The sequence below is a fragment of the Ostrea edulis genome, chromosome 7, assembly GCF_947568905.1.
Source record: "Ostrea edulis chromosome 7, xbOstEdul1.1, whole genome shotgun sequence".
NCBI classification, from domain to species: Eukaryota; Metazoa; Mollusca; class Bivalvia; order Ostreida; family Ostreidae; genus Ostrea; species Ostrea edulis.
In genome coordinates this window covers 69,411,056-69,428,555 of record NC_079170.1, presented here as the reverse complement: position 1 = coordinate 69,428,555, position 17,500 = coordinate 69,411,056, and the positions used below count along the sequence as shown (strand labels likewise).

The following is a 17,500-nucleotide window of genomic DNA, read 5'->3' as shown; positions in this document are numbered from 1 at the left end:
CGGTCTTTGTATGATGTAGTGACTGTCTATGTATGATGTAGTGACACTCTATGTATATATAGTGAAGTGAGAGGTTTGATTTTAATTAGACCAGTAGCAATGAGCTGCAGTTACAATTCAATGTATTACATTTCATTATCTTCGTCCGAAGTCAAATCAAAAACAGGTCAGCTTAGTCCTGAAGTGAATTCATCTTGGTGATTGTTGTTTTCAAGGTAAAACATGGTGATTTTGAGAAGAGTGAGGACTTACTATGGCAGGCTGCTGAAGGTTCGTTGTAAACCCAAAGTCTATCCAAGTGTAGTTTGCATTTGAAGGAAATATTAGCTTGTGTATCCTGATCTTCTGTGCACTTAATCACCATTTGATAGATAAATTTGATATTTTGATATAAAGCTATTCATTTTCTTTTCTTCTTTCGTAGAGGGGCTGTTTGATCAGTATATTTGTGATCAAGACTATAAACCCAAATGGACCCCTATAGATCCAGTTTCCAGAGGTGATTGTGGTAGTCATAACAACTGTATCTGTTGTAACATCAATCTTAAAATAAGAAAAATTTACAATCAACGTTGACGACATTACACAGCAGTTTGACTTGACAAAGATTAGAACATGTTTTTAAAAAAAGGGCAGAGATAAATTGTTTTGTATGAATGATGTGTAAACATAGTGATGATAATATGCTACTCCCTGGATTTGTAGGAGAAAATCCTAGCGTGTACCAGCCAGGAATGAGGGGAGGGCACCAAATGTGTATAGACCTGCAGAATGGTACTGTATACTACAAATTTTTTCACAGTTTCAATAAAATACAAGTTTTTAGCTCACCTCAGCTGAAAGCTCAAAAGAACTTTTCTGATCGCCTGTTGTCCGTTGTCTGTCTGTAAACTTTTTACATTTTTGACTTATTCTCCAGAACCACTGGGCCAATTTCAACCAAACTTGACCAAAAGCATCCTTTCAAGTTTATTGAAATCAAGGGCCATGTCCCTTTCAAAAGGGAGATAATTACAAAAATGCAAAAATAGGGTAGGGTCATTTAAAAATCTTCTTCTCAAGAACCACTGGGCCAGAAAAGCTAAAATTTACATGAAAGCCTCCCGGCATAGTGCAGATTCAAGTTTGTTCAAATCATGGCCCCTGGGGGTTGGATGGGGCCACAAGAGGGGATCAAAGTTTTATATAGGGAAAATCATTAAAAATCTTCTGAAAAATTACTGGGCCAGAAAAGTTTACATTCACATGAAAGCATCCTGACAGTCCAGATTCAATTTTGAAAAAATCATGGCCCCTGGGAGCAGGTTAGGGCCACAGTAGGGGATCAAAGTTTTACATGCGAATATATAGAAAAAATCTTTAAATATGAGCCAAGGTGATTCAAGAAAGCGATGTGGCCCATGGGCCTCTTGTTTTAGTTTTAAGTTGGTCACTGTTTCAATGAAATACATTTTTTTTTAGTTTGGTCACAGTTTCAATAAAATACAACTGAAGTATTTTGCTAAAGTTGCCTACTCTTTCCTAACAAATTTAGATACAGGCCAAATGAATATACTCTCTGAAGTGTGGGAATTGAATCAAAATTTGACCACTTACATGTAATCTTTTACATTCATGGCAAATACTGAATATGAACTTAATGTTCACTGTTAGATGAAAGGCGAAGATAACGAACAGTGATCAATCTCATAACTGTATCCTGAAACAATGCTGTGGATGTGTTATCATTACAGAGAACCTGTATCTATTTGTGATTGTTTTATCATTACAGAGAACCTGTATCTATTTGTGGTTGTGTTACAGAGAACTTGTATCTATTTGTGGTTGTGTTATTACAGAGAACCTGTATCTATTTGTGGTTGTGTTATTGTTACAGAGAACCTGTATCTATTTGTGGTTGTGTTACAGAGAACCTGTATCTATTTGTGGTTGTATTATTACAGAGAACCTGTATCTATTTGTGGTTGTGTTATTACAGAGAACCTGTATCTATTTGTGGTTGTGTTATTGTTACAGAGAACCTGTATCTATTTGTGGTTGTGTTACAGAGAACATGTATCTATTTGTGGTTGTGTTACAGAGAACCTGTATCTATTTGTGGTTGTGTTACAGAGAACCTGTATCTATTTGTGGTTGTGTTACAGAGAACCTGTATCTATTTGTGGTTGTGTTACAGAGAACCTGTATCTATTTGTGGTTGTGTTACAGAGAACCTGTATCTATTTGTGGTTGTGTTATTACAGAGAACCTGTATCTATTTGTGGTTGTATTATTACAGAGAACCTGTATCTATTTGTGGTTGTGTTATTACAGAGAACCTGTATCTATTTGTGGTTGTGTTATTGTTACAGAGAACCTGTATCTATTTGTGGTTGTGTTACAGAGAACATGTATCTATTTGTGGTTGTGTTACAGAGAACCTGTATCTATTTGTGGTTGTGTTACAGAGAACCTGTATCTATTTGTGGTTGTGTTACAGAGAACCTGTATCTATTTGTGGTTGTGTTATTAGGGCTATTCCAGAAATAAACACATGGGGGGGGGGGGGTCGGGAGGCACCTTTTGTATATACCAAGCACCCATAAAAAAAATAACCCCATGACCCATCAAATTAATAAACTCATTTTACAATGACCCATCTAATAAAAAAAAAAAACTAACCAGACCCACCACAAAAATATTTTTAAAAATGAAAACGGTACAAATCTCGCGAGGTTTTCGGGACAAACATTCTAGTCAATGACGCGGTAATGCCTGTGCGACATTGTATCACAGTAGTTCTGAAGAAACGATGTCACATCAACAATGAAAGGCATCTATGGCGGGAATGTTGGAAAGATTGGGAGTCCAAACGATGCTATTATCATGAAATGGGTATGGATATGGTTCGTTTTCTAATGGAGCCCGCGCCCAGAGGCCTCTATATCACCATCACACTGACTGATAAATATAACGCATCGGTACCCTCGTATAAATCAACTAAGGTTTGCCTATTTTTATTAGAAAACGGAATACCTATTGGTTTCAAAATATTCCCAAAATCGATGCACTGTAAACTGAAAACGTGCTTTCGAAATGCTGCTTTCGAAATCGGAAATCGGAAGAAACATAGAACTATTCGAGTTGTCGCTCTTTGCAGCGCATAACTTTCCATTACGGCACTCTTCAAATTAGAGGCGCGTTTAGTATGGTCCCTTTGGACATGATGGCGGCGAACTCTGTTCTGTAGATTTTCCCACCGACGTTTTGTAACCAACACGACAAGAGCGACAATAAAAATATTCTGAAAACTCAACACCCACATGGCACAAAATAAAACAATAGAAACTACCCACTACCCATAATAAATATTTTGTTAACAGTCCAACCACGGACCAAATAAAATATGAAAAAATACGACCACCCACACAAAAAAATATCATTTGCCGCCCGACCCCCCCATTTGATCATTTCTGGAACAGCCCTTACAGAGAACCTGTATCTATTTGTGGTTGTGTTATTACAGAGAACCTGTATCTATTTGTGGTTGTGTTATTACAGAGAACCTGTATCTATTTGTGGTTGTTTTATCATTACAGAGAACCTGTATCTATTTGTGGTGTGTTACAGAGAACCTGTATCTATTTGTGGTTGTGTTACAGAGAACCTGTATCTATTTGTGGTTGTGTTATCATTACAGAGAACCTGTATCTATTTGTGGTTGTGTTATTACAGAGAACCTGTATCTATTTGTGGTTGCAGGGTTTGACACTAAGGCACGTCCGACCGACCGAGTCGGACCGGTCGGGTAAAATGTCGATTCACTAGTCCGACTGGTCGTGTTGAACAAATAAATAAGAAACTTTATTTTAAACCATAAGATATCTTATTTTTAACTTTAAAAAATAACTGTAAAGAGTTTGCGAGCAATTTTGAACCGCGTGATGACAAAATCTCTATTTTTAGTTCTAATCTATAAGTCGCTGTCGGAAGTGATATTTTACGACATTTACTCTTTGTTAATGGGTGTAAAGTTATATTTCGGATAAATAGATATAAACTGTTTTATTTTCATTTGAATAAAAACAAAACAGTTTATTTTAATTGAATATAAGAACGTGTCTATCAAATGAATAAATTAAATCGTAAATAGCCATTTTTCGTTGTTGACACATGTGCGGGAATGTGTCGACTTCTCGTCCTCAAGGAAGGATGTTCCGAGAGAAAAAAAAAAGAGGAGTAGATTGGGAAGAAACAAAGCAGGGCTTATGAAAAAGAAATTTTGAAAAAGATGTTGAGGTCATTTTATTCTAACAAAAGACTAAAGAATTTCTGTGCCGAGTAGAATTTAAAGAATGCGTTTGAAATTAAAAGCATCACATTGAATGACGAGACTAAAGATGTTTTTGAGACAATTAAGTACGTTATAGTTTAAACTTAACGTTTGTCATTTGAATTAAGTACTTAAATATGGAGAAACCATCAGGGTTTCTTTTCTCTGGAAAGTTGGTCAGGGCTAGTGGATGTAAGGTCAGGTCTAGTAAAAATCATTTGAAGTAGCCCGACTGGTCTAGTGCTCAAGAAAGTAAATGTCAAACCCTGGGTTGTGTTATTGTTACAGAGAACCTGTATCTATTTGTGGTTGTGTTACAGAGAACCTGTATCTATTTGTGGTTGTGTTACAGAGAACCTGTATCTATTTGTGGTTGTGTTATTACAGAGAACCTGTATCTATATGTGGTTGTGTTATTATACCCCCCGCAACAAGTTGTGTGTGTGGGGGGGGGGGGGGGGGGGGGGGTATACTGGAATCGGGTTGTCCGTCCGTCCGTCTGTAGACGCAATGGTTTCCGGGCTCTAAAACATTATCCTTTTCACCTACCGTCACCATATCATACATATGGACTACCCATGGGATGAAGATGTTCCCTATCAATTTTGGGGAAAAAAGGTCAAAAGTCAAGTGCACTGGACATCGAAGTAGCAATATGGTTTCCGGGCTCTAAAGTGTTATCCTTTCCACCTACAGTCACCATATCATACATATGGACTACCCATGGGATGAAGATGTTCCCTATCGATTTTGGGGTCAAAAGGTCAAAGGTCACGTGCACTGGACATCGAAGTAGCAATATGGTTTCCGGGCTCTAAAGCGTTATCCTTTCCACCTACAGTCACCATATCATACATATGGACTACCCATGGGATGAAGATGTTCTCTATCGATTTTGGGGTCAAAAGGTCAAAGGTCACACGCACTGGACATCGAAGTAGCAATATGGTTTCCGGGCTCTAAAGCGTTATCCTTTCCACCTACAGTCACCATATCATACATATGGACTACCCATGGGATGAAGATGTTCTCTATCGATTTTGGGGTCAAAAGGTCAAAGGTCACACGCACTGGACATCGAAGTAGCAATATGGTTTCCGGGCTCTAAAGCGTTATCCTTTCCACCTACAGTCACCATATCATACATATGGACTACCCATGGGATGAAGATGTTCCCGATCGATTTTGGGGTCAAAAGGTCAAAGGTCACGCGCACTGGACATCGAAGTAGCAATATGGTTCGGTTTGCCATGCCATTTGTTTTTTACACTCAGAAAAGAGGTAGTTTATACCTATTACCAACACCCTTTGGGAGATTGGGTTAAGCGGGGGGTATTCTTAGTGAGCATTGCTCACAGTACCTCTTGTTGTTACAGAGAACCTGTATCTATTTGTGGTTGTGTTATTACAGAAAACCTGTATCTATTTGTGGTTGTGTTATTACAGAGATTCTGTATCTATTTGTGGTTGTGTTATCATTACAGAGAACCTGTATCTATTTGTGGTTGTGTTACAGAGAACCTGTATCTATTTGTGTTTGTGTTATTGTTACAGAGAACCTGTATCTATTTGTGGTTGTGTTACAGAGAACCTGTATCTATTTGTGGTTGTGTTATTACAGAGAACCTGTATCTATTTGTGGTTGTGTTATTACAGAGAACCTGTATCTATTTGTGGTTGTGTTACAGAGAACCTGTATCTATTTGTGGTTGTGTTACAGAGAACCTGTATCTATTTGTGGTTGTGTTATTGTTACAGAGAACCTGTATCTATTTGTGGTTGTGTTATTACAGAGAACCTGTATCTATTTGTGGTTGTATTATTGTTACAGAGAACCTGTATCTATTTGTGGTTGTGTTATCATTACAGAGAACCTGTATCTATTTGTGGTTGTGTTACAGAGAACCTGTATCTATTTGTGGTTGTGTTACAGAGAACCTGTATCTATTTGTGGTTGTATTATTGTTACAGAGAACCTGTATCTATTTGTGGTTTTGTTATTGTTACAGATAACCTGTATCTATTTGTGGTTGTATTATTGTTACAGAGAACCTGTATCTATTTGTGGTTGTCTTATTGTTACAGAGAACCTGTATCTATTTGTGGTTGTGTTATCATTACAGAGAACCTGTATCTATTTGTGGTTGTCTTATTACAGAGAACCTGTATCTATTTGTGCTCGTGTTATTACAGAGAACCTGTATCTATTTGTGTTTTACGTTGTGTTATCGTTACAGAGAACCTGTATTTGTGGTTATATTATCGTTACAGAGAACCTATACTTATTTGGGGGATGGGATGGCAGTAAAGACCTGGCAGATTTCTGGATGTTTTCTGGGACAAATAAAGACTGGACCTGTTTAAGTGCTGATACACACAAAGTGGTACTTGTATACAAGGGTGGTTCAGAAATCAATGAGACTGTAATGAGGCATGGTTTCTGATTGAAGAATAAAGAGATCGAATACTGTAGATTCCTAAATAAGAATTTCTTATCGCGGAACTTTACGAGAAGCACCACACGTGAAAGAAATTCACGATGAATTGTTAATGCGATATTTTTTTATGACATGAAAACCTTACATCAACTTCCTATTTTACGGATAACTTTCCAGTTCTTGCCACTCCCTTTAGGACGATGAATTATCACGAAATTTCGAATGTCGTGTGTTCACTACAGGCCTAGACACTCGCTTTAGGACGAGAGGCCTAGACACTTTTCTTCCAATCTTTGCTTGCTCCATCAATTTCTTCGTCTGCACAGGTAAATTTCTGAGATCAATGTCTGCTGCTCCCTGAATTTAAAAATTATAATAACTGCATGGGGATCAAATTAACTTAAGGGTGGGGGTCACTGATTTTTTCATCATTTGTGAAGCCCTATTTTAATTGTTTCACAGTATGATGCTGTAATGGTGGAATTCAGTATCACAGACAATGTTTGCTCGCTTCCCTCCAGTTGTATTCACTGTGGTCCATGTAGTAAAACCTGCCATTTTTTTTTCACCAGTAATTCTATGCTGTATGCATGGGACCCCAATCTGCAACATATAACCTTGATAACTACTAATCAGGGCTAAGGATATAAAGATCAGGCTAAAATAGGGAAAGGGCTAAGATAGGCTGTGTCTGCTGCCCAATCCCATTCATTTTGTGAATGAAATATTGATTAGATTAAAGCCTTGGTAACTGTGGAAGAACATTAAAAATTATAGGGATTTCATCACTAGTGAAATAAAGCAATACAAAGACAAATATTTTCATCTATTGTTGGCACGAAAAGAAGAACTATAACTATAGTGTCTCAATAATTTCTGAACAGCCCTCACTAATAATGTAATGTTTGTCAGTCTGTCTCCACATGATTTAATGTGAGTCTGTAATTTGATGAAATCGCTGTTTAGCATCAGTTCCTGGAACATGAAATCACACATATTATTTTTGAAGGACTTCGATGAATGGCTTAACCCCTATGATACATTCTATACTTATAGGGCGGTCCTAACGCCAGATCCTGTCACAAGATGTGTCTAGACTATGAGAGAAAACAAATCTTCATCCTGGGAAGATATTTGGATTCAGCAATGAGAACGTCAGATAACCTGAAGGTAATCATGGACATTTCTTGTATCTGGTATGAGTCTGTATAAATGTCGTATTTGTAAAGGGAAGCCACTCTTGGTGTTTAAAAGTCTGCACTAATGTCGTATTTGTAAAGGGAAGCAACTCTTGGTGTTTAAAAGTCTGTACAAATGTCGTATTTGTAAAGGGAAGCCACTCTTGGTGTTTAAAAGTCTGCACTAATGTCGTATTTGTAAAGGGAAGCAACTCTTGGTGTTTAAAAGTCTGCACTAATGTCGTATTTGTAAAGGGAAGCAACTCTTGGTGTTTAAAAGTCTGCACTAATGTCGTATTTGTAAAGGGAAGCAACTCTTGGTGATGCTCTCATTGCGATTTTTGATGAATGATTCTTGTTCATTTTTATGCCATTATCTTATTACTTGTACATCAGTGTAGATGTATATGAACATATATAATCTATATACATGACTATGTAACATCTAGAGTATGTGTTGAAGAATTTACATTAATATGAAAACAGAACTGAAACAAGTTTAGCACTGTATAATATGAAAACAGAACTGAAACAAGTTTAGCACTCAGTATAATATGAAAACAGAACTGAAACAAGTTTAGCACTGTATAATATGAAAACAGAACTGAAACAAGTTTAGCACTCAGTATAATATGAAAACAGAACTGAAACAAGTTTAGCACTCAGTATAATATGAAAACAGAACTGAAACAAGTTTAGCACTCAGTATAATATGAAAACAGAACTGAAACAAGTTTAGCACTGTATAAGCGAAAGGTAGTAATTAGGAAAGTGAACATTTCCACATACAAAAAACACTTGTCTACTAAAGGCAAGGGTTTAATTGTTGTTGCATTTCTTTTTTATTTTTGCAACTTTATGGGACATTTAATTAACGATTTTCAGAGTGACTTTTATATGTATGACATCAGCTCGGACAAGTGGACGTTAATAATGGAGGACACACATACAATGGGTGGACCGAGGCTCATCTATGACCACCAGATGGTCATTGACATCGAGAAGCAAACGCTGTACTTATTTGGAGGGCGTGTCTTAAACAGGTTTGAATATAGTTGCAGAACTGTAACTCTGAAAAAATTATGTTGACAGTTAGGAGACGTACCTGTTTCCTGAGAGATACAGTTCTCCAGCTAGTTTGAATATAAAGTTAAAACCTTATGAGGAAAATTTGATGGATTTATGTCTTTCGTTTTGTCTGTCAGGTCATAATGTACATAAAGTGATGTCTACTGTCACCTCACACTTATATCAGTTTATCAGTACCACAAAAGTCGTCTGATCATCAACAGTCATTTACGAGTTCAATTTCTAACTGGCTTGAGCTGCTTTTACGTATTACCTCAGAATGTATTGTAATTGTCTCAATGATTGGTATCAGATGTACGGTACAGTATTGTCTGACAGTGTGGGATCAGATGTACAGTATTGTGTGTGTTTGTCTGACAGTGTGGGATCAGATGTACAGTATTGTATGTGTTTGTCTGACAGTGTGGGATCAGATGTACAGTATTGTGTGTGTTTGTCTGACAGTGTGGGATCAGATGTACAGTATTGTATGTGTTTGTCTGACAGTGTGGGATCAGATGTACGGTATTGTATGTGTTTGTCTGACAGTGTGGGATCAGATGTACAGTATTGTATGTGTTTGTCTGACAGTGTGGGATCAGATGTACAGTATTGTATGTGTTTGTCTGACAGTGTGGGATTGGATGTACAATATTGTATCTGTTTGTCTGACAGTGTGGGATCAGATGTACAGTATTGTATGTGTTTGTCTGACAGTGTGGGATCAGATGTACAGTATTGTATGTGTTTGTTTAATAGTATGGGATCAGAAAGAGGAAGTGAGACACTGTTTAGTGGACTTTATGCTTACCACATTCCCACCAACACATGGTCCTGCATCATGGAAGACTGCCCCAGACTGCGGTCAAGGATAGGCCACTCGATGCTCTTTCACTCGGTAAGACACATGTTACGTGAGCTTTTTCTTATCTATATGTGCTAATTCATTGTTTTTCTCGAAAAAGCTTTGTGCTGATACATCTGGATATATTCAGAAAAAGGTATTGTGATGTCATAAGCAAGAGGCAATAGGAAAGCTTGCTTTGTCTCTTGCATACCAATTTTAATGCAAGAGGATTTCCATTCAATGTATTTTCATACAGTGCAAAATTTGTGCTAAGAAATGTACACATACAGCTTGAAACAAAGAGAGAATTTTACAGTTCCTTGTACAGTGAAACCTGTCTAATCTGACATGTTGTCAAACAAAAACTGCATCAGATTAGACAGGATGAAAGATTACAAAGTGCAAAGACAAAAAAAAAATTGCAAATAAAATAGGTGTAGAATTCACAGGTTTATCTGTATGTAGACAGGTTTATCTGTATGTAGACAGGTTTATCTGTAACTAGACAGGTTTATCTGTAAGTAGACAGGTTTATCTGTATGTAGACAGGTTTATCTGTATGTAAACAGGTTTATCTGTATGTAGACAGGTTTATCTGTAACTAGACAGGTTTATCTGTAACTAGACAGGTTTATCTGTAAGTAGACAGGTTTATCTGTAACTAGACAGGTTTATCTGTATGTAGACAGGTTTATCTGTAACTAGACAGGTTTATCTGTATGTAGACAGGTTTATCTGTATGTAGACAGGTTTGTCTGTATGTAGACAGGTTTATCTGTGTGTAGACAGGTTTATCTGTAACTAGACAGGTTTATCTGTATGTAGACAGGTTTATCTGTATGTAGACAGGTTTATCTGTAACTAGACAGGTTTATCTGTATGTAGACAGGTTTATCTGTAACTAGACAGGTTTATCTGTATGTAGACAGGTTTATCTGTAACTAGACAGGTTTATCTGTATGTAGACAGGTTTATCTGTATGTAGACAGGTTTATCTGTAACTAGACAGGTTTATCTGTATGTAGACAGGTTTATCTGTAACTAGACAGGTTTATCTGTAACTAGACAGGTTTATCTGTATGTAGATAGGTTTATCTGTAACTAGACAGGTTTATCTGTATCTAGACAGGTTTATCTGTGTGTAGACAGGTTTATCTGTAACTAGACAGGTTTATCTGTATGTAGACAGGTTTATCTGTAACTAGACAGGTTTATCTGTATGTAGACAGGTTTATCTGTGATTAGACAGGTTTATCTGTATGTAGACAGCTTTATCTGTAACTAGACAGGTTTATCTGTGTGTAGACAGGTTTATCTGTAACTAGACAGGTTTATCTGTATGTAGACAGGTTTATCTGTATGTAGACAGGTTTATCTGTATGTAGACAGGTTTATCTGTGTGTAGACAGGTTTATCTGTAACTAGACAGGTTTATCTGTAACTAGACAGGTTTATCTGTATGTAGACAGGTTTATCTGTAACTAGACAGGTTTATCTGTAACTAGACAGGTTTATCTGTAACTAGACAGGTTTATCTGTAACTAGACAGGTTTATCTGTAACTAGACAGGTTTATCTGTAACTAGACAGGTTTATCTGTATGTAGACAGGTTTATCTGTAACTAGACAGGTTTATCTGTGTGTAGACAGGTTTATCTGTAACTAGACAGGTTTATCTGTGTGTAGACAGGTTTATCTGTGTGTAGACAGGTTTATCTGTATGTAGACAGGTTTATCTGTAACTAGACAGGTTTATCTGTATGTAGACAGGTTTATCTGTAACTAGACAGGTTTATCTGTGTGTAGACAGGTTTATCTGTAACTAGACAGGTTTATCTGTGTGTAGACAGGTTTATCTGTGTGTAGACAGGTTTATCTGTATGTAGACAGGTTTATCTGTAACTAGACAGGTTTATCTGTATGTAGACAGGTTTATCTGTAACTAGACAGGTTTATCTGTATGTAGACAGGTTTATCTGTAACTAGACAGGTTTATCTGTATGTAGACAGGTTTATCTGTAACTAGACAGGTTTATCTGTATGTAGACAGGTTTATCTGTATGTAGACAGGTTTATCTGTATGTAGACAGGTTTATCTGTAACTAGACAGGTCTATCTGTATGTAGACAGGTTTATCTGTGTGTAGACAGGTTTATCTGTAACTAGACAGGTTTATCTGTAACTAGACAGGTTTATCTGTAACTAGACAGGTTTATCTGTGATTAGACAGGTTTATCTGTAACTAGACAGGTTTATCTGTAACTAGACAGGTTTATCTGTATGTAGACAGGTTTATCTGTAACTAGACAGGTTTATCTGTGTGTAGACAGGTTTATCTGTAACTAGACAGGTTTATCTGTAACTCTTATCTGTAACTAGACAGGTTTATCTGTATGTAGACAGGTTTATCTGTAACTAGACAGGTTTATCTGTAACTAGACAGGTTTATCTGTATGTAGACAGGTTTATCTGTAACTAGACAGGTTTATCTGTAACTAGACAGGTTTATCTGTATGTAGACAGGTTTATCTGTAACTAGACAGGTTTATCTGTATGTAGACAGGTTTATCTGTAACTAGACAGGTTTATCTGTATGTAGACAGGTTTATCTGTATGTAGACAGGTTTATCTGTATGTAGACAGGTTTATCTGTGATTAGACAGGTTTATCTGTAACTAGACAGGTTTATCTGTAACTAGACAGGTTTATCTGTATGTAGAGAGGTTTATCTGTATGTAGACAGGTCTATCTGTAACTAGACAGGTTTATCTGTATGTAGACAGGTTTATCTGTAACTAGACAGGTTTATCTGTAACTAGACAGGTTTATCTGTGTGTAGACAGGTTTATCTGTGTGTAGACAGGTTTATCTGTAACTAGACAGGTTTATCTGTAACTAGACAGGTTTATCTGTATGTAGACAGGTTTATCTGTATGTAGACAGGTTTATCTGTATGTAGACAGGTTTATCTGTAACTAGACAGGTTTATCTGTATGTAGACAGGTTTATCTGTATTTAGACAGGTTTATCTGTAACTAGACAGGTTTATCTGTGTGTAGACAGGTTTATCTGTAACTAGACAGGTTTATCTGTAACTAGACAGGTTTATCTGTAACTAGACAGGTTTATCTGTATGTAGACAGGTTTATCTGTAACTAGACAGGTTTATCTGTAACTAGACAGGTTTATCTGTAACTAGACAGGTTTATCTGTATGTAGACAGGTTTATCTGTAACTAGACAGGTTTATCTGTATGTAGACAGGTTTATCTGTATGTAGACAGGTTTATCTGTAACTAGACAGGTTTATCTGTAACTAGACAGGTTTATCTGTAACTAGACAGGTTTATCTGTATGTAGACAGGTTTATCTGTAACTAGACAGGTTTATCTGTATGTAGACAGGTTTATCTGTAACTAGACAGGTTTATCTGTATGTAGACAGGTTTATCTGTATGTAGACAGGTTTATCTGTAACTAGACAGGTTTATCTGTATGTAGACAGGTTTATCTGTAACTAGACAGGTTTATCTGTATGTAGACAGGTTTATCTGTAACTAGACAGGTTTATCTGTATGTAGACAGGTTTATCTGTAACTAGACAGGTTTATCTGTATGTAGACAGGTTTATCTGTATGTAGACAGGTTTATCTGTATGTAGACAGGTTTATCTGTAACTAGACAGGTCTATCTGTATGTAGACAGGTTTATCTGTGTGTAGACAGGTTTATCTGTAACTAGACAGGTTTATCTGTAACTAGACAGGTTTATCTGTGATTAGACAGGTTTATCTGTAACTAGACAGGTTTATCTGTAACTAGACAGGTTTATCTGTAACTAGACAGGTTTATCTGTATGTAGACAGGTTTATCTGTAACTAGACAGGTTTATCTGTAACTAGACAGGTTTATCTGTGTGTAGACAGGTTTATCTGTAACTAGACAGGTTTATCTGTAACTCTTATCTGTAACTAGACAGGTTTATCTGTATGTAGACAGGTTTATCTGTAACTAGACAGGTTTATCTGTAACTAGACAGGTTTATCTGTAACTAGACAGGTTTATCTGTATGTAGACAGGTTTATCTGTAACTAGACAGGTTTATCTGTAACTAGACAGGTTTATCTGTATGTAGACAGGTTTATCTGTAACTAGACAGGTTTGTCTGTATGTAGACAGGTTTATCTGTAACTAGACAGGTTTATCTGTATGTAGACAGGTTTATCTGTATGTAGACAGGTTTATCTGTAACTAGACAGGTTTATCTGTATGTAGACAGGTTTATCTGTGATTAGACAGGTTTATCTGTAACTAGACAGGTTTATCTGTAACTAGACAGGTTTATCTGTATGTAGAGAGGTTTATCTGTATGTAGACAGGTCTATCTGTAACTAGACAGGTTTATCTGTATGTAGACAGGTTTATCTGTAACTAGACAGGTTTATCTGTAACTAGACAGGTTTATCTGTGTGTAGACAGGTTTATCTGTAACTAGACAGGTTTATCTGTAACTAGACAGGTTTATCTGTATGTAGACAGGTTTATCTGTAACTAGACAGGTTTATCTGTGTGTAGACAGGTTTATCTGTAACTAGACAGGTTTATCTGTAACTAGACAGGTTTATCTGTATGTAGACAGGTTTATCTGTAACTAGACAGGTTTATCTGTAACTAGACAGGTTTATCTGTAACTAGACATATTTATCTGTATGTAGACAGGTTTATCTGTAACTAGACAGGTTTATCTGTATGTAGACAGGTTTATCTGTATGTAGACAGGTTTATCTGTATTTAGACAGGTTTATCTGTGTGTAGACAGGTTTATCTGTAACTAGACAGGTTTATCTGTATGTAGACAGGTTTATCTGTAACTAGACAGGTTTATCTGTATGTAGACAGGTTTATCTGTATGTAGACAGGTTTATCTGTAACTAGACAGGTTTATCTGTATGTAGACAGGTTTATCTGTATGTAGACAGGTTTATCTGTATTTAGACAGGTTTATCTGTAACTAGACAGGTTTATCTGTGTGTAGACAGGTTTATCTGTAACTAGACAGGTTTATCTGTAACTAGACAGGTTTATCTGTATGTAGACAGGTTTATCTGTAACTAGACAGGTTTATCTGTAACTAGACAGGTTTATCTGTAACTAGACAGGTTTATCTGTATGTAGACAGGTTTATCTGTAACTAGACAGGTTTATCTGTATGTAGACAGGTTTATCTGTAACTAGACAGGTTTATCTGTAACTAGACAGGTTTATCTGTAACTAGACAGGTTTATCTGTATGTAGACAGGTTTATCTGTGTGTAGACAGGTTTATCTGTAACTAGACAGGTTTATCTGTAACTAGACAGGTTTATCTGTAACTAGACAGGTTTATCTGTATGTAGACAGGTTTATCTGTAACTAGACAGGTTTATCTGTATTTAGACAGGTTTATCTGTAACTAGACAGGTTTATCTGTGTGTAGACAGGTTTATCTGTAACTAGACAGGTTTATCTGTAACTAGACAGGTTTATCTGTAACTAGACAGGTTTATCTGTATGTAGACAGGTTTATCTGTAACTAGACAGGTTTATCTGTAACTAGACAGGTTTATCTGTATGTAGACAGGTTTATCTGTGTGTAGACAGGTTTATCTGTAACTATGCAGGTTTATCTGTAACTAGACAGGTTTATCTGTATGTAGACATGTTTATCTGTAACTAGACAGGTTTATCTGTATGTAGACAGGTTTATCTGTAACTAGACAGGTTTATCTGTGATTAGACAGGTTTATCTGTATGTAGACAGGTTTATCTGTAACTAGACAGGTTTATCTGTAACTAGACAGGTTTATCTGTATGTAGACAGGTTTATCTGTAACTAGACAGGTTTATCTGTATGTAGACAGGTTTATCTGTATGTAGACAGGTTTATCTGTAACTAGACAGGTTTATCTGTATGTAGACAGGTTTATCTGTAACTAGACAGGTTTATCTGTATGTAGACAGGTTTATCTGTATGTAGACAGGTTTATCTGTATGTAGACTGGTTTATCTGTATGTAGACAGGTTTATCTGTATGTAGACAGGTTTATCTGTATGTAGACAGGTTTATCTGTAACTAGACAGGTTTATCTGTATGTAGACAGGTTTATCTGTATGTAGACAGGTTTATCTGTAACTAGACAGGTTTATCTGTGTGTAGACAGGTTTATCTGTATGTAGACAGGTTTATCTGTAACTAGACAGGTTTATCTGTAACTAGACAGGTTTATCTGTAACTAGACAGGTTCATCTGTAACTAGACAGGTTTATCTGTGTGTATACAGGTTTATCTGTAACTAGACAGGTTTATCTGTATGTAGACAGGTTTATCTGTAACTAGACAGGTCTATCTGTAACTAGACAGGTTTATCTGTATGTAAACAGGTTTATCTGTAACTAGACTGGTTTATCTGTATCTAGACATGCTTATCTGTATGTATACAGGTTTATCTGTAACTAGACATGTTTATCTGTAACTAGACATGCTTATCTGTAACTAGACAGCTTATCTTTCCATGGTATGATGATGTATTTGTTTTGACTTGCATGGGATTGTGATAACATGTGTTGATTACCATACACATTTTGAACTTTCACAGAAAAGAAGATTATTATATGTTTTTGCCGGTCAGAGAGCCAAAGAATATCTAAATGACTTCTTCACGTATAATGTGGACACTGGACAAATAGTCATCATTACAGATGGGTGTAAAAAAGACTCGGGAGGTATGTGTACAGGTGGAAAAAGACTTGGGGGGGGGGGGGGGGGGGGGGGATGTGTACAAGTGTTCGCAGAGAATATCTTTAAAGATGTACAGTTGTAAATATATTATGATAATAATATGGAATATATTTGATCAGTAAAATTGTTCTTTGTAAAGTAATTTTCTTTCATATTTCTTGATAACTTCTGATTTATTGATATATATGTTGTTTATGGGGTGTTTTAATGCACGATGTCAAGAGTATATCGCCTCTCACAATGGTGGACCTTATTGTGGGTTTAATGACAGTTTTATCAGTGACATGTTATTGTGCAGCTTACAGTAGTTGTTTGATGTTCTTCTTTCATTCTAATTTTTGAATGATTGATTTTTATAATGTTTAACGTCCCGCTCTAGAATTTTCACTTATATGGAGACATCACCATTGCCGGTGAAGGGCTGCTAATTTAGGCCTGTGCTCAGTGCTTAGGGCCTTTAAGCAGGGAGGGATCTTTATCGTACCACACCTGCTGTGACACTGGGCCTCGGTTTATGCAGTCTCATCCAAAGGACCGCCCCATTTAGTCACTTCTTATGAGAAGCAAGTGGTACTGAAGTCCCATTCTAACCTGAATCTTAACGAGATTTAATTACGTTACTAAATGTTTAACCTGAATCTTAACGAGATTTAATTACGTTACTAAATGTTTACATGTGAGGTTGTGTCGTGTGTTATTCTGCTATGATGTCACATTGTAAAGTTTTGCATCTTGTCAATACTAATTTAAATGCCTCAAACTTAGTGCATTAGCCAATCAAAATGCAGATTACAAATCAGTTAAATTAGAATTATTGTTTGTCATCATAGTAGTGCAAGCTAGTGTACAAATTTTGATTATTTTACTGTTGCAGTAAATCCACT

The 17,500-nt window shown here is 36.5% G+C and overlaps 1 protein-coding gene across 4 annotated transcripts in view; it reads left to right on the top strand.

Annotated features, from left to right (window-relative positions):
* LOC125656316 (muskelin-like) overlaps nucleotides 1-17,500 on the top strand; it is a 43,580-nt gene that overhangs the window by 10,239 nt on the left and 15,841 nt on the right. For all 4 annotated transcript variants that reach the window (XR_008797248.1, XM_056145210.1, XM_056145211.1 and 1 more), the window contains 8 exons: nucleotides 216-270; nucleotides 425-499; nucleotides 706-774; nucleotides 6,584-6,696; nucleotides 7,807-7,920; nucleotides 8,814-8,971; nucleotides 9,756-9,894; nucleotides 16,474-16,600. Coding sequence is in view for 3 of the 4 variants with exons in the window: in XM_056145210.1 (XP_056001185.1) it covers nucleotides 216-270; nucleotides 425-499; nucleotides 706-774; nucleotides 6,584-6,696; nucleotides 7,807-7,920; nucleotides 8,814-8,971; nucleotides 9,756-9,894; nucleotides 16,474-16,600 (850 nt within the window). In the remaining variant the exon portion in view is untranslated. The remainder of the gene's footprint in view (nucleotides 1-215; nucleotides 271-424; nucleotides 500-705; nucleotides 775-6,583; nucleotides 6,697-7,806; nucleotides 7,921-8,813; nucleotides 8,972-9,755; nucleotides 9,895-16,473; nucleotides 16,601-17,500) is intronic.